At 33.7% G+C, this 18772-nt stretch overlaps 3 protein-coding genes across 4 annotated transcripts; 1 reads left to right on the forward strand and 2 right to left on the reverse strand.

The window, feature by feature from the left end:
* Window positions 1–1833: 1833 nt before the first annotated feature.
* Window positions 1834–5167, reverse strand: LOC133789737 (tlg2p-like protein a). Of its 2 annotated transcripts, none has more exons than XM_062227505.1 (8): window positions 4828–5167; window positions 3989–4262; window positions 3641–3730; window positions 3420–3491; window positions 2990–3067; window positions 2840–2905; window positions 2673–2753; window positions 1834–2115 (listed from the first exon to the last, which is right to left on the reverse strand). In XM_062227505.1, the coding sequence occupies exons 1-8, from the start codon at window positions 5010–5012 to the stop codon at window positions 2008–2010; spliced, it is 954 nt and encodes a 317-aa protein (XP_062083489.1). In that variant the 5' UTR covers window positions 5013–5167; the 3' UTR covers window positions 1834–2007. The 2 variants fall into 2 exon arrangements, with proteins under 2 accessions (XP_062083489.1, XP_062083484.1); XM_062227500.1 differs by having other exon boundaries at window positions 3420–3497; window positions 4828–5163.
* Window positions 5168–5465: 298 nt separating this feature from the next.
* Window positions 5466–7695, forward strand: LOC133789755 (protein DEHYDRATION-INDUCED 19 homolog 3-like). Its single transcript, XM_062227511.1, has 5 exons — window positions 5466–5767; window positions 5887–6035; window positions 6617–6694; window positions 6914–7173; window positions 7328–7695. The coding sequence occupies exons 1-5, from the start codon at window positions 5692–5694 to the stop codon at window positions 7434–7436; spliced, it is 672 nt and encodes a 223-aa protein (XP_062083495.1). The 5' UTR covers window positions 5466–5691; the 3' UTR covers window positions 7437–7695.
* A 239-nt stretch (window positions 7696–7934) lies between these two features.
* LOC133803018 (L10-interacting MYB domain-containing protein-like) lies at window positions 7935–9457 on the reverse strand. Its single transcript, XM_062241050.1, has 3 exons — window positions 9065–9457; window positions 8374–8988; window positions 7935–8297 (listed from the first exon to the last, which is right to left on the reverse strand). Exons 1-3 carry the CDS (start codon window positions 9455–9457, stop codon window positions 7935–7937), a joined length of 1371 nt encoding a protein of 456 aa, XP_062097034.1.
* Window positions 9458–18772: the final 9315 nt, after the last annotated feature.

The raw sequence follows: 18772 nt of genomic DNA on the forward strand, positions 1-18772 counted from the left end.
TCTAATTTAAAATTTATTTTTTAAATAAATGAGTTTCCTGTGGGGATTCCCCGCGCCGATAGGGGATTCCCCACCCCGTCCCCAACGGGGAATAAGCGGGGATGGGGCGAGGACGGGGATTAAAAATATAAATGGAAACTGGGACGGGGGGAGCTCTCCCCGCCAATTCCCCGCCCCGTGTGCATCACTACTTGCAACATGTCCATCAGGCAAGCCACATGCCCATTGAATAGACACATGTCGCTCAACCAAGCCTTCGGGACAAACACCATTGGATTCTTCCTTCAAAGGATCAAGATACTCCACGTGGATCCTCCTGATAATCCCTAGTAACCGTCTTGTAACCACCCGATCACATCTGTTCACAAGGCACCATCAATAAGCCACCACGTGTATGCACTGGCGCGAGCGCACCTGTGTGCACGCCCATCCCAACTTGGCGCCAACAATCCAACACTTGATTTCCCACCTTTTGACAAGCTTAGCCACACCTTAACATAGCCTAGACACCATCCCTAGGCCATGGCCGAAGACCCTCCCTGGGGGCACAAGGGTCACTCCCTCTAAGGAGGATTCTGGAGATTTAACAATCTGGCAGGAACTTATATGATTTTTGCTTGAGACATATTTCCATTTTTGGAAACCTTCCCAAACAAGAATGTTCAAGCCCCTTTACCCTCACATCCTAGACCCCTTTGGGATACTTTTCGACCATACTCCGCCCAAGGAATATTAATTCGACTCAGATGTTTCCCAATGACCCAAGCCGTGCGCCCATGCACGCGCGTGCGCCTGCTGCCGCGTACACGTTGCCTGATGCGTGCCGCCGCGCACGCGCATCCCTGTCTGCGCGCACATATGCGCGCGTAGCCTGATGAGGGTCTAACACTGACTTAGTTTCGAAACATGATCGTAATAACCCCAAACGTTATAATTGGGCTCAGTCGACTCATACCGATAAGGGTGTCATAAAAATATTTATTTTAAATCGATGATTTGTGATTAAAATCATTTAGATTTTGATATTTAAAAAAATGTTTGTAATTTAGATAAAATAAGTGGGGCCTGCCAAGAAAAGAGACAAAAGTAAAAGTTAATTACACTTGCTAATGTATTTCAACATAATTTTTTTTAAAATAGCATAAAATTTATACTATGAATTTTTGCTAAATACTAAATATAATTATTTAAAAAAATTCATAACAAACCAAAAATAACCTTTGATCTTATTTTGGCCCACTTCTTAATAAATTTTAAGAAATTCTTAAAATACTCTTATTTAACTTATATTAATTAATTATTTAAAATTAAATAAAATAAACAAGCTAACAAAAAGAAATATATAACGGTGTATAATGTAGTTATAAGGCACCTCTCACAAATTTTAAGTAAATTCTAAATAATGTAGAATATCAAAATCAAAATTTAACTTTTTGCACACGCATATAAATATTAAAATAGGCGTGTGTACAATAAACTGTTTTAATCATAATTTCAACGTGCTAAATTATTTAGAATTTTTTAAAAATTTGTAATAAACCCCCTAAAACTACATCATCTACTCTCATGAAATTACAACCTACAAGTACACACGAGTAATAATTAAAAACAATCACTACCTATTAATTTTCATACATAATATCATTATTTATAATTAAATTAAGAGTATTTTGGAATTTTCATAAAATAATTTGCAATTTTTTAAAAACACGAAATTATTTATGGTATTAACCATAAACAATGGGTTATCACCCCCGCAAAAGTAAACGGCAAGGTATATATATTTTCCTTATTTAAAAAAGGTGTAAGGATACATGGAATTGAAAGATCCACTTAAGAATTTTACGCTCCTGTGTGTGCATTTTCATTTATTGAAATATTGAATGAAAGAATAAAAGATGGGTCATACAAAAACCATAACACTATCAATAACAGTACCCCTTTACCCCATTCTGAAACCCCAACCAAACTGAGAAAATTACAACAACAAAAGAAAAACCAGAAAAATCACAAAATTATCTCCTTAAGTATCAACAGGACTAGCATAACGAAGCACATGATAACTAGAACTGTTGCACACTTCACCATTCCTCCTTTCTTCTGCGTTTTCTCTGCCTGCCATTCAAAAGTTTCCATAATCAAAGTAAATGGTTACTGCTCATTTTAATACCATAACCACATATATATACAAACAATTACAGTGATATCAGGCTAGGAGATTAAATATTGTTAGAACAGTAGTAATAGGAGCTGAATAAGTTTCTGTATTGAATAGGTGAAAAGCAAAAACAAGTTTGAAGGTAATTCGAAAGACTTTCCACTGTGCCCCAATCCAAATTCCTAAGGACCTAATTACTCAATACCCGAATGCCTATTCAATCTCATAGGAATGTTATTTATACTCCTAAAGGTCTAGCGGGAATATAACTAACTATCCTAATACAGAAATAGAATTGAATACATAAATCAATTACTAGACTTAAACTATCTTATTTCGCCTAACATATGTTATACATTTAATGGGGGGCCTATAATATCTCCACACACAACTCCATAACTATGGAGCTAGATAAGAGCTGCGCTGTAATCACTGATATTTAAAAAGATTAACAATGCGTCTTGAATTTCATCTTTGTATGAGTACGAGACAGAGCAAGAGCGAGATATAGAACCTTTTGGAGCTGTTTTAAACCTTCCTCAACTGAAGCTGAAACACCCTGAATGTTGTAGTCAATCCGATCTACTATTGTACCCTGGTATGACAACGGAACTTCATTAGTCACCTTGTATTGTAGCTAGTATGTCTGTTGTACATAGTGGTAAGGGAACTGAGTTTCACCTGGTCTATCACTAGAACCGAGAGGTCCTTCATGATTTGGGCAAGTTCATTTACTGATTCAACAACCTGCAACCAGAGTCGTTAATTTCTTTATATTGAAAAGCAACACAGAATTGCTGCTCAAAAACTAGATCAGGTGCTGTCAGCTACCTGTTTGATCTCTCTCTCCCTTTCTTCTGTGAACTTCTCACTCTTCTTTAGCTTACTCACTTGGTGATCACTTAAACCCTGAAATTAAACAGATTACAAGAAACTCGATGTCACATAGAAGAGGGAGAATAAGGAGGATTTGTTTATTATTTTTTTCAAATCAGAATCATAATAAGAAGCAAACGCAGAAAATATACTTCAAATCTTAAATGAGATAGCGTATTCAGAGACATGCAAATAAACTGTTTTAAATCAAATATTGTTTCTAAAATCTCTCTCTATATGTACACACACGACAACTCAAACATGTAATTTTCAAAATTGATAAAAATATTTATCCAAAGGCTATTCCAAAGTCAATTAACGAATCAATTATCCAACAGTAAAATACGTACTCCTACAACCAACTACAAAGACAAAAAAAACAAACCACATCCCCAAAGTCGTCATCGTCCAGTCTATATTTGTTATCATTCAAGTTCATCTCCAAGTCAACACCATCCTGTCCCTACACCATAACAAATAGACAAATGAGAAGAAGCTAAAAACAGCAGATTTGTATTTATATTGACAGTTCTATGGACTTCTTTCCTTCCAGGTAGAATGCATTATGCAAAATAACCATTTATATAAGATAAATAAATAGCATACCTCCTTTTGCTGCCGTAAACGCTTCAAATATGTTGATTGTTTTTTCCTAAGATCCATTGAAAGATTCTGAAGATCTGTTGCAAGTGATCGCTGTCAAAATTCTCCAATATCAATCAATCCGCAAGACAGAAGAATACAATAAATCCACAGAAATTTCTGTATATGATAATGGCTTTAAAAGTTTCTCCTAATCCACTCCAACTTGATATGAAATTATAAATCATGCATGCCAGCACTATTACTTTTTGAGTATAAAGAAACTAGAATTTAACTCATAAAATAACTAAAGCATTACATAAAAATAAGTGGGAATTTAATGGCAGCAAAGATTAACCATGTAAACCATACCTGTACATTTTTCATAACATTAGACTCCTCGGAGGACCCCCTGGCTGAAAATCTCTGTAATCTCTTTTCGGACTTTCTCAACAAATTTGTAATCTCTTGTGTAAGAGCCTCAATTGTTCGTTGATCTTCTCTTCCATCTCCAAATGAGGGCATCAGAGCCTTCCCATGAGCCTTAAATAGCTCAGACATTTTGATCCGTGCACGTTGAATATTTGCAGCTATTTCTTCAGAATCATCCACCCAATCCGGTGGTAAACCCACTGTAAATGCATCCCTTCCCCATCACAACAGATAGTACATAACATAACGTGAAATAATCAAATCTCAAACCAAAAGTTAATCAAAATGAATGCTTGAAAAGGGCACAATGGCCAGAGCACAAAATTCCCAAAAACATCTTACACAACAAATACAGAGCCAGATATTAAGAGGTTCTAAGCCCCTTACAAATTCATTCACTGAACAAAGTAAACAACTACACAGCAAATAATATTAACATTAATCACCCACAACCAAATTACATAGTAAAAGCTAAGCATTTTATAAGTCTTCATCACCATCATGATTTTTCTTCCCATAATTGTATGCATCAGAAAGTTTCTTTAACAGAAAATAATTCAAACGATACCCATATTTCCGTGAAATAACCTTCTGAGAGTATCGTTGAATTGCGTAAGTTCATCACAAAGCACACAAAAATGAGCGGTTTTCTTTTGTTAGCAGAACAGGAAAATTTCTAATCACTATAAACATCAGATTCAGACATTGTAGCAAAGTAAATAAACTCAAGTATTTAGATTAATTAGGTTCTAAATAACGAAGATGAAGATGAAAATTACCTAGAAGGACCTGGATCTTCTTCGCTGCTCAGAGGAGCATAAGAAGATCGATTGGAACCAAGAAGCGATGCCATTTCAATCACTGGACCCCCCGAACCAGACGCCGAAGAAGATAACGGAGCACGGACACTCTTCACTGCATCCCTATGCTTTCTGAACTGTACGGTTCGATTCCGCGTCGCCATTAACACTGAAATCAAATATCAAAAGCTCCAATTTTGACCAAAACTCTTTCGCGAGCGCGAAATAGAAGAACGACGAAGCCAACTTCGTAAAAAGAGAATTTTTCAAAAAAAAAAAAAATAACGACGAAGCTGAATCAAACTCCGACTCCGGACACGGCTTTGCTCGTCAGAGTACGGATCACATAGATGGGCCAGAATTAATGGGCCTTAGGCCCATTTTGCAATTACCCGGGAAAAAGTTAACGAAAACCGACAAAGAAAAACGAAATCACAATAAAGCCCTTGCGATGAAACGCGTAAACGGGGAAAGAAGAGTGGTCATTATCGTAATTCTCGAAGAGTGTTGAGGACAAAAGAGTCGAAATGGAGAATTGTCGGTCCACGGTAGTTGGGGGTCGTTGATTATAATAAGCAAGAGTAGAGGGATATTTTGGCAAAAGGAGAATTCGTGCTCGCTAAGAATCCAAACCACAAAGACTCGAAAGTCCTTGGTCATTTCCACGTCTCTAACTTTAGCTTCTTCTTTCTCTCTGGACCCTAAACCCTACCACGCTCTATATAGACATCTCTTACTGCTGATATCTTCTCTCATACGGGTTCAACACCATTATCTTTATTCAGACGCACTTGGGTTAAGAAGGAAGAAGAAGGAGTTAAGCTTACTTATCAGTTAAATTCAATGGAAGATGACAGTTGGAGCTATGGTCTTTCAGCTTCGTCAAGAGCTTATCAGTCCACGCTTAAGTCTTCCTCAGGTGGGTTTGAATTCAAAAGTCTTTTTTTTCTTCGTTTAATTGGTTTTACTGCTGTTGGACTTTCAATTTGTGAAAGTATGATTGATAATTAACTTAATTTTGGGGTTTTCTTTATGCAGATTTCTATATCGATTTAGATGATTTTGATGGAGATGATGATATGAGGGTGGATTTTCCCTGCCCATTTTGTGCGGAGGACTTTGATATAGTTGGGCTTTGTTGCCATATCGATGATGAGCATCAAGATGAGCCTAATTCTGGGTCTGGGGTATGTATTTCGCTTCATGAATCTTCGTTTTGATTACTTTTTAGAACTTACAGATGAGAAAACTTATGTGGGTATTCATCGGATTCTACAGATTTCTTTTATTTGGAAAGAATTTGTAGTTTTTTCTTTTTCAAGTTTAGTCTTTTCAATTGGGTTTTGTGATTTCTTTCTTTCTGATGAAAAGCCTATGAGAACATTTTGAAGCCCACGAGGCCTCCATCACTTTTGCACGATCAAAGTAGAAAGGCTTATACTTTCTAACTTTATGGTCGGTCTATACAAAGTCATTAACCATTTAGGTGTGTTTTTATATTGAATTCATTGGCCATCTTCTTTGGCTTTCCACGTAATCTCTGCCCGTTGCAGTAACTTTTTAACGTGTAAAACCCTTCATTAGTAAGATTCACTTTACTTATGTGTACCTCTACATTAAGTAATCTCCTTGTACATTTTTGTTTGCTTCTGTCTTATGTAGCCCTGAATCTTACTTACTAAGCTTTATCATTCATATAACAAAGTCTTGTTTTCAGTTATCTTAAACTTTATTATACTTGCTTACAACTTTATATTTTTTTTTCCAGGTATGTCCTGTTTGTGCTATGGTGGTGGGGATGAATATGGTGGGACACATTACGACACAGCATGTGAACTTTATTAAGATATCCTTTTTCTATAAGAAGAAAGACTGAGCTTAGATTTTATCATTCCATTTTCTTTTTCTTGACTTTTCGTTAAGTTAATTATAACTCAGATTCTCTGTTTTCTATTTACATTCTGTTACTTTTCCCACTGAATTTTCTCTCTGATCTCAATGGTTGGTATTTTGACTGTAATAATAACGTGACACTATATTTTTCGATTCCTTAACCAAAGATTACGGTCAGCAGAAATTGAAACATCATAAAGATGAGTATTCAACCTATGCCTTCTCGAGGAAGGAATTGCAGGATGAACATTATCGATCAATTTTTGCCGAGCCAATTTCACTGGTTTCTACCTCGAAGATGGCACTTGATCCATTGTTGTCATTTCTTCAACTTGCAAATGCTGCTGAGGACAAGCCAGATACTGCACAGCCAAATGTTTCTGATGAAGTGAGCTTAGAAGAGAAATTATCCGAGCAAGCATTGTTAGAGAGGTATACCAAACAGTTTATAATGATAACTATTACTTATCTGCCAATTGAATTCCATTTAAATTTCCTGCTTAAGTTGTATCATATTGTTTTTCCTCGAGTGCTCTCATGTATAGAACATTGTACTTTAATCTGATCGTTTTTACTGGTGTTGCAGAGTTGATCACAAACCTCCTGTATCAGACAAGGACCAAGAAGAGAAAGCACTGAGATCCAAGTTTGCACAGGGACTACTACTGTCAACTTTCCTGGATGATGACTTATAAATGGGGAGGAATTTTACAAGTACGGGCTGCCCACTTCATATTTTAAGGAGAGAGCCAGTACACCCCTGTTATGTGTTTGATTAAGATTTTACTGATATATTAACATAAATAGGCTAGATCTTAGGAATTCAATGCAATGCATGTTATATAATTCAGCTTCATATATGTATAAGCCAGAGAAGATTCAGACTCTTGTCATTTTCAAGCTTTCTTTATGGCTTCTTTGCTTATTAATAAAAATCTTTACTCTTTATTACTACTATTTGGATCAATCATTTGAATAACTTCTACAAATAATGTTGATATATGAAAAATCATACATACAATAGTTTCTTTCATGAGCTACATCTAACTCACAGATAATTCACTCTGACTAATCCATGTACCAAAACAAAATTGGACTAAAGCACTTAAGATGGCCATGCTTGCGGCCGAAGATTTCTCAACTACTTTTTACGTAAATTAACATCTAATGCCATGAAAGTTTTGACCTTGTTCTCAACAATCACTTAAAGTTTTGATCTTGTACTCATCTTCTGGCAAAGCTTGCACTGCTTCTATCACCTTCTCTATTGGAATGGACTTCTTCTTCACTTTCTTATTATCTGACACAAAAGAAACTGCCCTAGTAGCCATTATTCCTTTGTCTTTTTCCTGAGATTTTTCCGATTGAAACTGATCATGTCTTTGATTGTTCTCCTCAGACATAACACCGTATGAAAATGTTGTAGTTGGAGACCTGGTGTCCTGATCTTCACCGAAACAAATCTCTCTTTCATAAAAATTTGGATCAAATATATCACACAAATCTTTAAAGTAAGGCATAGGCCTGTCCATGAACGGTGGAACCTCCCCATGGACCTGCATATATACATATTATCATTTAAAAGAAAATTCTTATAAATCTATCTTTTCCATTGACACTGAAATTGCATACCTTTATATATTTTTCCCAGACTTCGTCAATAGCAACCACCATATGTTGCGTCCGATCCCAAACAAAACCGCTCACATAAAGAAGTAAATTCTTGATAAAATTAAACTGTGTTCTCAAAGTTCTGTACCGATTTTTAAGAACAACCATGCCATAGTTCATCCCAAGCATGGAATCGAACAACGCACTCATCTCAATCCATGCCTGTTTCTGGAATATGCCATCAACAATGTTGCCTTTTCTCACCTGTTCTAACAAGAGATCAATGAAATACCGGTCCATAGGCTCCTGCCAATGAGTTCTTGTTCGATCACTCAATGTGGTTCCTCCAGAACTAGCCATGAATATTCCATAATCTTGATCACTTGGCCGTTGTGTAACTTCTTCAGTAGTTTCTTTATCACTCGAAAGTAAAGATTTTTCCATCTCTAGTTGACACTTGTTCTTAACATCGCCGATGACATGTTCACTGTTTGAAACTGGTGTAGCTGGAGACCTGGTGTCTTGATCTTCACCAGAGGAGCTCTCTCTTTCATCACATCTTGGACCCCATAACACACACAAATCTCTATAATAAGGTATAGGCTTGGTCATGAACGGTGGAATCTCTCCATGAGCCTGCATATTAAAAAAACAGAATATTCTTATTATACAGAAATATGAAATGAAAGACATGTAAAAGTTCTTTGCATACCTTGATATAATCTTGCCAGACTTTGTTATCAGCAGTAAAGATTTGTTGCGTCTCATCCCAAACAAAACCATCAAAATTAAGTAGATTCTTGATAAAATTAGTAAACTGTCTTCTCAAAGTCCTGTACCGATGTTTAAGAACAACAATGCCGTAGTTAATCCCAAACATGGATTCGAATGACGCACTCATCTCAATCCATGCCTGATTTCGGAAGAGCCCATCAGTGGTGTTGCCTTTACGCACCTGTTCCAACATTAGATCAATGAAATACCGGTCCATAGGCTCCTGCCCATAAGTTCCTGTTGTTGGATTATTCCTCAATGTGGTTCCTCTCGAACTCTCCATAGCCTGTTGAGGAACATCAAGTTCAGGGTCTTGATGATCAATAATCATGATATCTTGGTCTTCACTTGGCTGGCTGTTGTGTAACTTCTTCAGTAGTTTCTTTGTCACTCGAAAGCAGAGATTTTTCTATCTCTTATGACTGAAAAGTGAGGCTAATTAGCAAAAGAATTTTCAACCTTCAATAACAGTTATTAACTACTTTCTAATAACTAACGGAAATATCTACCAACTAACTACATCTCATATCTATCCCAAACCAACAAAAGAATTTCCCAATTAATCTAAAATTACATATCTCTGGATATCGTACACAAATGGCTGTAGTATAAGGAATGGTTTTTACTTCATAAACTTCTTATAAAAATTAATTTTTTGACGAATGATTTTTTTTTTTTTCAGATACATATTTTGAAACCAAACTTCACATGCAAATCCTTTTTTTTAATGGAAAAATTACACACAGTTCGGTAAATTTAAAAAAAATAAATAAATACGGAATAAAAAAAATACAAAAATATGAATAACAATTATCAACAATTACAATTTTTAATATAGTCAATGCATATTGTTTACGAAATTGAAACATATATTTAGAAACTGTAAGCTTGGTTATAAAAAAAAAGTATATTATCATAAATGTGTAAACTTTGTTTAAAAAAAAAACTCTTGTTTACTATTATGTCTCTTAGTATTTTTGTAATTTTTTCCAAATTTAGTATTTTTAGTGTTTTTTTTTTAAATCTTAGGTATTTTTGTAAAGTACTTTTTTTTATTTGAGAAATTTGTATCCGGTACTCTTTTATACAAAATAATAATATTTTTTTATGTTTTCATTGAAAAAATTTGAATTTTACAAGTGTGGCTGTTTTTTAAGCAATGTCATTGGTTAATTTTTAAGATTGCACAATTTTTGAATTAAGATGGATGCATGTTAACTTTCTCTCTATACATAAATAATATTAGCTTCTTTCTATTTTTTTTTTCTTTCCGTCGAGCTCTTCAACAACTCTTTTTTTTGTTTTGTTGGTTCCTCTATTACTGCAACACTACCACTGCTACCAAGGCCTTAAGATTCCCAAGTTTGCATTCATAAAAATTTTCTTAGCCGTTCTAAAATCAGACTTTTTTTTTTCTTTTTTCAGTATCAAAGTCCCAAAGATTGCATCTTTCATAGAATAGAATTTGTAAATTGTGGTAAAGTCTCAGTGAAATGAACTGAGAGCTAGGCATCTTATTTATACTGAACGAGTTACAAGGAGAGTCAGACAGAATTACAAGAATACCCTCAAGAACTAAACCAAGATTACAATAGCATTAATAAAATTAACAAACTTAGCTGACTAGTCAAGTAGGTTCTCTAACAGAATTGGTTGTATTTTATTTGTACTCTTCATAAAAAATAAAGGAAATAATTAATGAAGAAATTGAAATAGGTTGTTATTTGAATTCTTTCATTACCTGTATCCCATTCTTCCCAGTCCTCTATCTTAAGTTCTCACCCAAAAAATAAAATTATGTATAGAAATATTTTTTTTCTCTCTTACAAAATTAGTTTTAATATGATAACTTTCTATTAATTACTTTTGTCATTATTTTTTTCAATTTAAAAATAATATATATTTTTTTTAGCCATCATCTCTTATAAAATTTATGGGAAAACGGTCAATAACAAAGTCAAAGATATTTTAATTTAAATATCTATATTTTGTTATTAATTCTTTTGAAAGATTTTTTGAATTTTTTTAAGAGACTACTATGTTATTACGAACAATAATTCATGCATAAATAATGATTTATTTTCCATTTTAGAAATATTTATATATAATTCTGATTTTTGTAAGAGATGAAAAAATTGTTTGAGTTTAGTCTAAAATATAACATAAAAAGTTAATTTTATGATTTTTCAAAAAAAATAATTTAAGGAAAAATAAAAAGAGTGATACATTAGTTTATATATATATATATCACTTTAAGCCTATCGGTAGGGCTCTCAGTGTTTCTCGACCCGTGAATAGTTTTCGGCGCGACCCTTTTTTATGACCGTATATATTGTAGCTATTTAGAGCATCCTGCAAATTTTCAGAAAATTCCAAATAGTTTACAGTACTGAAAACTAGGTTCAAACATGTTTTCCATGCGCATAAAAAAAATTAGTTACGCATGCAACAACATGTTTGAACCTAGTTTTCGGTACTGTAAACTATTCGAAATTTTCTGAAAATTTGTAGGATGCTCTAAATAGCTACAATATACACGGTCACAAAAAAAATCGCGCCAAAAAATTGTTCATGGGTTGTAAACACTGAGAGTCCTACCGGTAGGGCTTAAAGTGAAGCCCCTATAGGAGAATTCTCATATATATATATATATAGGGAAACTTTTATATTGGGGCTTCACTTTAAGCCCTACCGGTAGGGCTCTCAGTGTTCTCAACCCATGAACAGTTTTCGGCGCAATTTTTTTTTATGACCGTGTATATTGTAGCTATTTAGAGCATCCTACAAATTTTCAGAAAATTCCGAATAGTTTACAGTACCGAAAACTAAGTTCAAACATGTTGCATGCATGACTATTTTTTTTTATGCGAGTGGAAAACAATATGTTTGAACTTAGTTTTCAGTACTGTAAACTATTCGGAATTTTCTGAAAATTTGCAGGATGCTCTAAATAGCTACAATATACACGGTCATAAAAAAATCGCGCCGAAAACTATTTACAGGTCGAGAAATACTGAAAGCCACACCGATAAAGCTTAAAGTGAAGCTCCTATAGAAAAATTGTCCTATATATATTAACGTTTAAAATAAAAGTTAATGTATATGTTATGAGGAGTGTTAAAGAGATTCTCTTGATGGCTCTCTTTTGTACTCTGTCTTCAATTTGATGACATGTGTAATTTTTTAAATCATGTCTATTTTTACAATATAATTAGTCATTATATTTTAATTTTATTACAATTATACTACCATTAAATACCTATTATCCTATAATAAAAAAAGTGAATATGTAAAAGAAAAATCATATAAATAATAACAATAGACTACATATAATAAGTTATAAAAATAAATAAGGCATATTATCTAGTACATGCCCATCATATGCAAATATATAAAAACATACATATATTGTATATATAATGCATCTGTAAAATATGAAGTTGTGATTTTTGTTTTTGTTGAAAAAAATGATATTTAGATTCAAGACAATTTATATGTAATTAGATATATTTTTATGACTTGTTATATGCGTGCTGAATGATGAATTTTTTACTAAGTATAGTTTTAATTTTTAAAATTTTCTTAAGATACATTATTAGCAAGACATATATTATTGGAAAAGTCTGTTGTGCGGATTTTAAAAACGTCCCCACCCATGGGAACCTTTTTTTACAACATGATTGGGTTTTATATTATATAACCATTCTTAATAAAATAGGCATGGGTGTATATTATAATTAATTGCTGGTGGGTATTGTTTTTTCTCATCAAACAAATACACAGTGAGCTCCTCCACCCCATCTCCCGTGTTCGTCTACCTAAAGCTCCTCCTGTGTTCGTCACACGCGAGCCAAGCTCCTCCATTCGTCGAAGATCTGAGCAAGTTTCGAAGCTGTACATCCCCATCGTCAAGCATCTGTCCACTATGCCATGCCCAACCAATGTCGAATCCAAGACCTAGTTCACGCTTGAAAGCCAGAGCTAGTCTTCTTCCCACTCACCCCTCTGCCTACAGCCATTTCTGCGCTCCAACCAAAGTCACTTTCCCAGGTTAGTATGAAAATTTTTGTTTGCATATACTGCAGTTCTGTATTGGAGGGTTGTGTGTAGTGTGTATGAAATTGGGGATTAATTAATTGGTTGGTTTCTCATTCTTTGCTTCTCATTATTTTTATTTGGGTTTCCCATACTGCGTATAGCCATATATTTTTGTTAATGGATCTTCATTTTGGTTGTTTGTGTAGTTAATTTTTTCTTTGTTATCAGTATTTTATTTGTAATGGTTGAATTGAATGTCATTTTTGTGATGGTGTTAGTTTTCTTTGGTATTTGGATGTATGTTTTAACTCTTTCACCTTGTACAACCAATTATAAATATATGAACCCTTATTTTGCATTCAGTTACTATATTACTTATGGAAAATTAAGTAAATGTTGTAATAAATATTTTGAATTCAATTTCGCTGCAATCAATGTTATTTCTTCTTATTCATAGCTTAATGGAATTGGTATTCTTTTGATGAACTCCAAAGTTTTCAAAAAAAAATTCTTCATTTTAGTAAATGTTTTAGTGAATATGTTTGATTTTTTGTAGTTGATAGCCTTGATAAAACTTGAAACCCGTGTGTTTGAAAATAGAAGCATAAATAATTTGCACTGTTATAAATCTTGATTGTTTATGACTTTGCATTGTTATAAAACTGATCAAGTAAAATATATCTTATTTGTTAGGCTTCATTTGTTTCATTTGAGCCTATCATTTTGTATAAGTTTTTTCCCTTGGATTTAATTTCTTTGGAGATAATTTTGATGGAGATTTAGTGGGTTGTAGAAGTTTTTGCATGTGCAATGCTTATTAATTTCCCTAACATTATAGGTTATGGTGTGTATTGGTGATTTCGATATTCCCTAACATTTTCAGTTTTTATTCTTCATCTCTCAAGCATCTCATACTTGTGTTCTTCTTGATTTGCAAATCACAGTCATATTTTTTATTTTTCTGCTGGGTTGAAGGGTGAACAAGCGAGAGGTCTTAAAGGCACTTGAAGCACTCTTCCCGAGTAGAAGCTTGTCGTTTAATTATGTTGTGTTTGAATAAATTTTGTTTGCCACAAATTTCACTTTGTTTGTTGAAATAGTAAATCTTGTTGTGGTAATTTGACATGGTTTGGATAATTTAGAAAGACTTAAGTAGCTAATGTTCATGGAATATTGGCTGACCCTTTGTACTTGCTATTGTATTAGGTGGTATGGATAAAAATAAGTTGCATGATATTCTGTCGGGGTTGATTTCCCACGAGTGTGAAGTACAGGAATTGAAGCGAGTGATATCATATTTAAGACATGATGTTTCTCAGCTCCGTTTGAATGAGCTTAGACAATATGAGCAAAGTAATTCATTTGATCTTTTGTTTGAGGAAGCATGTGGTTGATGAATGATTTTAATAGTTTGACTAAGAAATTTCGAAATAGAAATTTGTTTTGTGATGTTAATATAGAGAATGAGGATTCAGAGTTTGCAGGGGCTCATTTAGTTGATTTGAATGTAAAAGAATGTGAGGTGGAGTTGCAAGACATTGGTGGAGTGGATTCCAATGCAAAACATGGAGATGCAGAGTTGAAACATGATTCGTTAAGTGGTTTGAATGTGGAAGATGGGAAAGGGCAGTTGGAAGTCATTGGGCGGGAGGATTTGAAACTAGAAAATGGAAAATGAGTGTTTCATGATGATGGGTTAGGATCTTCGAATGTAGACTTTTGTCCTTTGAATGTAGAAGTTGGGGAAGAGCAGTTGGAAGTTGTTGGTTTGGTTTATTTGAAAGGAGAAAATGGAGAAGAAGCGTTAGACATATTTGAAGGGCAGTTGGAAGACATTGGTGTGGTTGATTTGACGCTAGAAGTGTAGGATTAGCTTATACAGGATCTTTATTTATTTTCATGTATGTCTAATATTAAACAAATTAATACGAGATAGCCTAAAACATGTTTCTAAAATTGAATTCAAAGAGAAACAAAGAATAGAATACTTACAATATACGCTGCGGAATTAAAGAGTCCTTCCTTCAGTTTCTCTAACTCTTGTATCATCTCTGTCGCAAAGTATTATCAATAAACTGAACCAATCTTCTATTTTCTTCACAATCTTCCAATGTATCCTTAGAACCACCTAGACTAGTGTGGGCAATTCTCAACACATGAGATAGATATAGAGAGAAGAAGGGAAAATAACAAAGAGGCTTAGAAGACTTGTGTTTAGAGAGAATCTAAAACTATCAGAAAATCTGGCTTGTGACTTATCAAACTTATGTTTTGACTTCTCTCTAATCACTCCTTTTATAGACTCAATTAGGCCATTTAATTTAATTAAAAAATCAATAAAATAACAGTCATTTTGAAGTCTTAGGTCGAAATTATCATGGGCTATAGGCCCGTGAAATTTCCCATTTGATTATAAGCCCATTGGACTTAAAATCAAGGCCTGTATTATTTTCTATTGATTTAATTAATTAAATAATTATTTAAATCCTTTATCAAATTAATTATTTATAATTTGAACCTTGATTTAAATTTATATATTAATTTAGATACCAATTTATCTTAATTAATAAATCTGTCATAATTTCTCTTTTCTTCTCAAAATTACACAACTCTGTGAAACTATCCAAAATTGACTTGGTCAACTTTGATAATTCTAATTGATGATTAAATCAATTAATTGAGACTATCTAGATGATTTTATCCAAGGTACAATGGGGACCATGGGCCTTTGAAATCAAGCTCCAATAAGTTATCATAAATCTAACAAATAAATTTACTAACTTATTAATTCCTCGTGACTCCACTATAGACTCGGAATTGCACTCTTGAATTCATCGAACGCTCTATAACAAATATAGATACGCTGTTAATTATCAATTGTTACAACCATAATTGTCACTCAATCCTCTATAGACGGTCTACAATGAGATAGGACTAAAATACCATTTTACCCCTCATTGTATTTTATCCTTAAAACACTTAGTTCCTGTAAATGATATTTCAGTAAACTAATTTAATTACTGAAATGAGATCTCTATCATTTAACACCTTGAACCAAACTAAAAGGAAACCATCGTTTCACTTCTTCATCAGAAGCTATAGATGTTCATATCTATGATTAACACTCCCACTCAATTATACTACCGAGTTCCCAAGATGTAAGTATGGGCTAGTCCGTAGGGTAAGCTGGTAACGAACAAGTCAAAGAACTCAAATAATACAATCAGTTAGAATACTAACCACTCAGAATTGAGATTGAATTGACCTATGGTCAACTATATGATATGACTAGAATAGATAATAACGGTATGTTTACTTATCTTATCAACTGTCAATATATATCCAGTCCGATGTAACAAATACATCCGATCTTATCTACTTTGCTAATGTTCTGGAAAGAACATAACACTGTAATGTGTAATTAGATCATATCGTAGATTGGCAAGTCAGTGTAAATCCTATGCACTGACTAATCTTAGGACTAACTTATTTTGAACATATAATCATATTTATATTCCACTGTGATTACGTCACTATAAATAAGATTAGCTATATGCTCGGGATTTAATAGAAGTTTATATTAAACAAATAATCATGAAAATAAAACATGTGAGCAAAGTGATTAACCAAGTCAAAAAATGATTTCTATTCTTTTATTGATAATAAAATGAGATTACGAAGAATTTGGGTTTTAATTAGGGCATAAAACCCCAACAAAAAGATGCAGAGGGAGAGTTGGAGCAAGATCTGTTACAGAATAAAAAGATGGAAGATCCTCCATTGATTAGCCAATGTAATTTGTTAAGTGATGGAAACGGTAGGGAAGGAGATGGAATTGATATAGTTGATTTGGAGGAGAATACTTGCAACAATAGTTGTTATTTTAAAAATGGTGAGGTAGTTTGTGGAGAATCTAGTCAACTGATTGGTGAGGAATGTGTTTGTAGAAGGAGATGGGTTGTCTTCACATTTTGTCACTTTAATTAATTTGATTAGTGCCAGTGAACAATGTCGCAAAGGTGAATTTTTCAAATCTGAATATCAAGTAATGTTGCACTTTGAAGAGGAGAATGAGTTGGTCTTTAAGTTTGGTAGATCTGGATTTGATTGTAATACTTTTGATGTAGAAGAAAGAGAATTTCAGAACCTATCTTGTGAGGTTGTTTATATTTTTCACATTTATTATGTATTTTTAATAAATTTATTATTTGTAACTTTTTATTTATTTTGATTGGAGATGAACTTAGTATCTAATATGACGCAGGAAAGTGTTAAGGAGAGTGTATTTCCACCCTGTATTCTGAATCGTAGTAGTTGGGCTAATTTGCACGATCTCAATAATGAGGAGAAAGTTTTGATGGAGTATGTGATGGACCATACGAAGCCGGCAGAGTAATTATATAAATATCAGTGCATAATTTAATTTATAAATTTTTTTAGTTGGAGTATTAATTTGTAGAGTTTTAAGCTTATCTTCTAAACTTCTATTTACAGTGAGATTGTTTTTCTTGGTGAGAAAGTTGTTGGTAGGAGGAGAGATTTCCTAACATTGTCAACTAAGCAACTTGTGAGCGCTAGAGTATGTCCTTATATTGTTTTGGATTTCTGATTGTATTTTATATTAAATGATGTGAAGAAGGTTGTGGTATGCTAACTCTTTAAAGTGTTTGAATGTTGTGAATTGCTTAGTTGAGATTTTATCTTCAACAGAGTTAGGTGAGCGTGGGAACAAGATTAGATTTTGCTGGATACCGACATATTTATCGGTTTGTTTTTGTATATTTTTTTTGTGGTTAATATGTGTGTAGATTTATTTGGATGAATGTGTTAATAATGTATTTGTACTTTAAACGTGGTAGCAGCGACCCGATCCTTTATCCTGCTCTAGTATTATTGATGGTGGAAAATGGCGTGCTTGGCGTGGAGAACTTGCTGACTGTGACAAGGTAAGGTTGGAGACCTTTAAATGAAAATTATTTGTCATATTATGTAAGTCCATATTTTTTTTTTGTTAAATGGTTATAGGTTTATGCCCCAACCCTTGGAAAAAGACATTGGCTCCTAGCAGTATTTAACTTGGCGTTGAAGAAAGTGGATGTTTATGATAATTTTGAAATTCCTTCTTTTCACCTCGGATTCTGTATAATTAACACAGTGGTTGGTGCTACTATTTTAGTTTTGTTGTAATTTTTGTTTGATGATTTATTTATAATATAAATGATTTTTAGCAAAATGTGCCTTGTAATGTGTTGGTTGTTTGGGTCATTAGTTGCGGTCGATGAATAATGCATTCTATGAATCAGTGAAGAGTGTACACACAAGTGATTGGGCTTTCGCCGACTTTGATGTAGCAAAACCTTCGTCCCATCGTAAGAAGTGCGTAGATTATGACTGCGGTGTGTACGTAATGAAGATGATGCTGCAAGAGTACGTGGATGGAATTTTAGGTGGAAGAGGAGACGATGTCGTTGCCGACTTGGACTGGAGATGTACTTGGGCAGGACCAACCAATGTTAGTTATATTGTAGTACATGGTTTAAATTGCTTTTGAATGTTACATGTGTACCATATTTTGATTTCTATTTTTATTCGTGGAACTTGTGCAGGT

This window comes from Humulus lupulus, chromosome 1 (genome assembly GCF_963169125.1).
Source record: "Humulus lupulus chromosome 1, drHumLupu1.1, whole genome shotgun sequence".
Classification (NCBI taxonomy): domain Eukaryota; kingdom Viridiplantae; phylum Streptophyta; class Magnoliopsida; order Rosales; family Cannabaceae; genus Humulus; species Humulus lupulus.

Excerpts from the sequence above, each read along its gene's own strand:
- LOC133789755 (XM_062227511.1), top strand. The coding sequence starts at position 5,692 with ATGGAAGATGACAGTTGGAGCTATGGTCTTTCAGCTTCGTCAAGAGCT. Across the intron at positions 6,036-6,616 it reads AGCCTAATTCTGGGTCTGGG|GTATGTCCTGTTTGTGCTAT; the intron begins GTATGTATTTCG and ends TTTTTTTTCCAG. Across the intron at positions 6,695-6,913 it reads AGCATGTGAACTTTATTAAG|GGTCAGCAGAAATTGAAACA; the intron begins ATATCCTTTTTC and ends ACCAAAGATTAC.
- LOC133789737 (XM_062227500.1), bottom strand. The coding sequence starts at position 5,012 with ATGGCGACGCGGAATCGAACCGTACAGTTCAGAAAGCATAGGGATGCA. Across the intron at positions 3,731-3,988 it reads ATGTTATGAAAAATGTACAG|CGATCACTTGCAACAGATCT; the intron begins GTATGGTTTACA and ends GAATTTTGACAG. Across the intron at positions 2,906-2,989 it reads GGGAGAGAGAGATCAAACAG|GTTGTTGAATCAGTAAATGA; the intron begins GTAGCTGACAGC and ends CTCTGGTTGCAG.
- LOC133803018 (XM_062241050.1), bottom strand. The coding sequence starts at position 9,457 with ATGATTATTGATCATCAAGACCCTGAACTTGATGTTCCTCAACAGGCT. Across the intron at positions 8,989-9,064 it reads TCTGGCAAGATTATATCAAG|GCTCATGGAGAGATTCCACC; the intron begins GTATGCAAAGAA and ends TTTAATATGCAG. Across the intron at positions 8,298-8,373 it reads TCTGGGAAAAATATATAAAG|GTCCATGGGGAGGTTCCACC; the intron begins GTATGCAATTTC and ends GTATATATGCAG.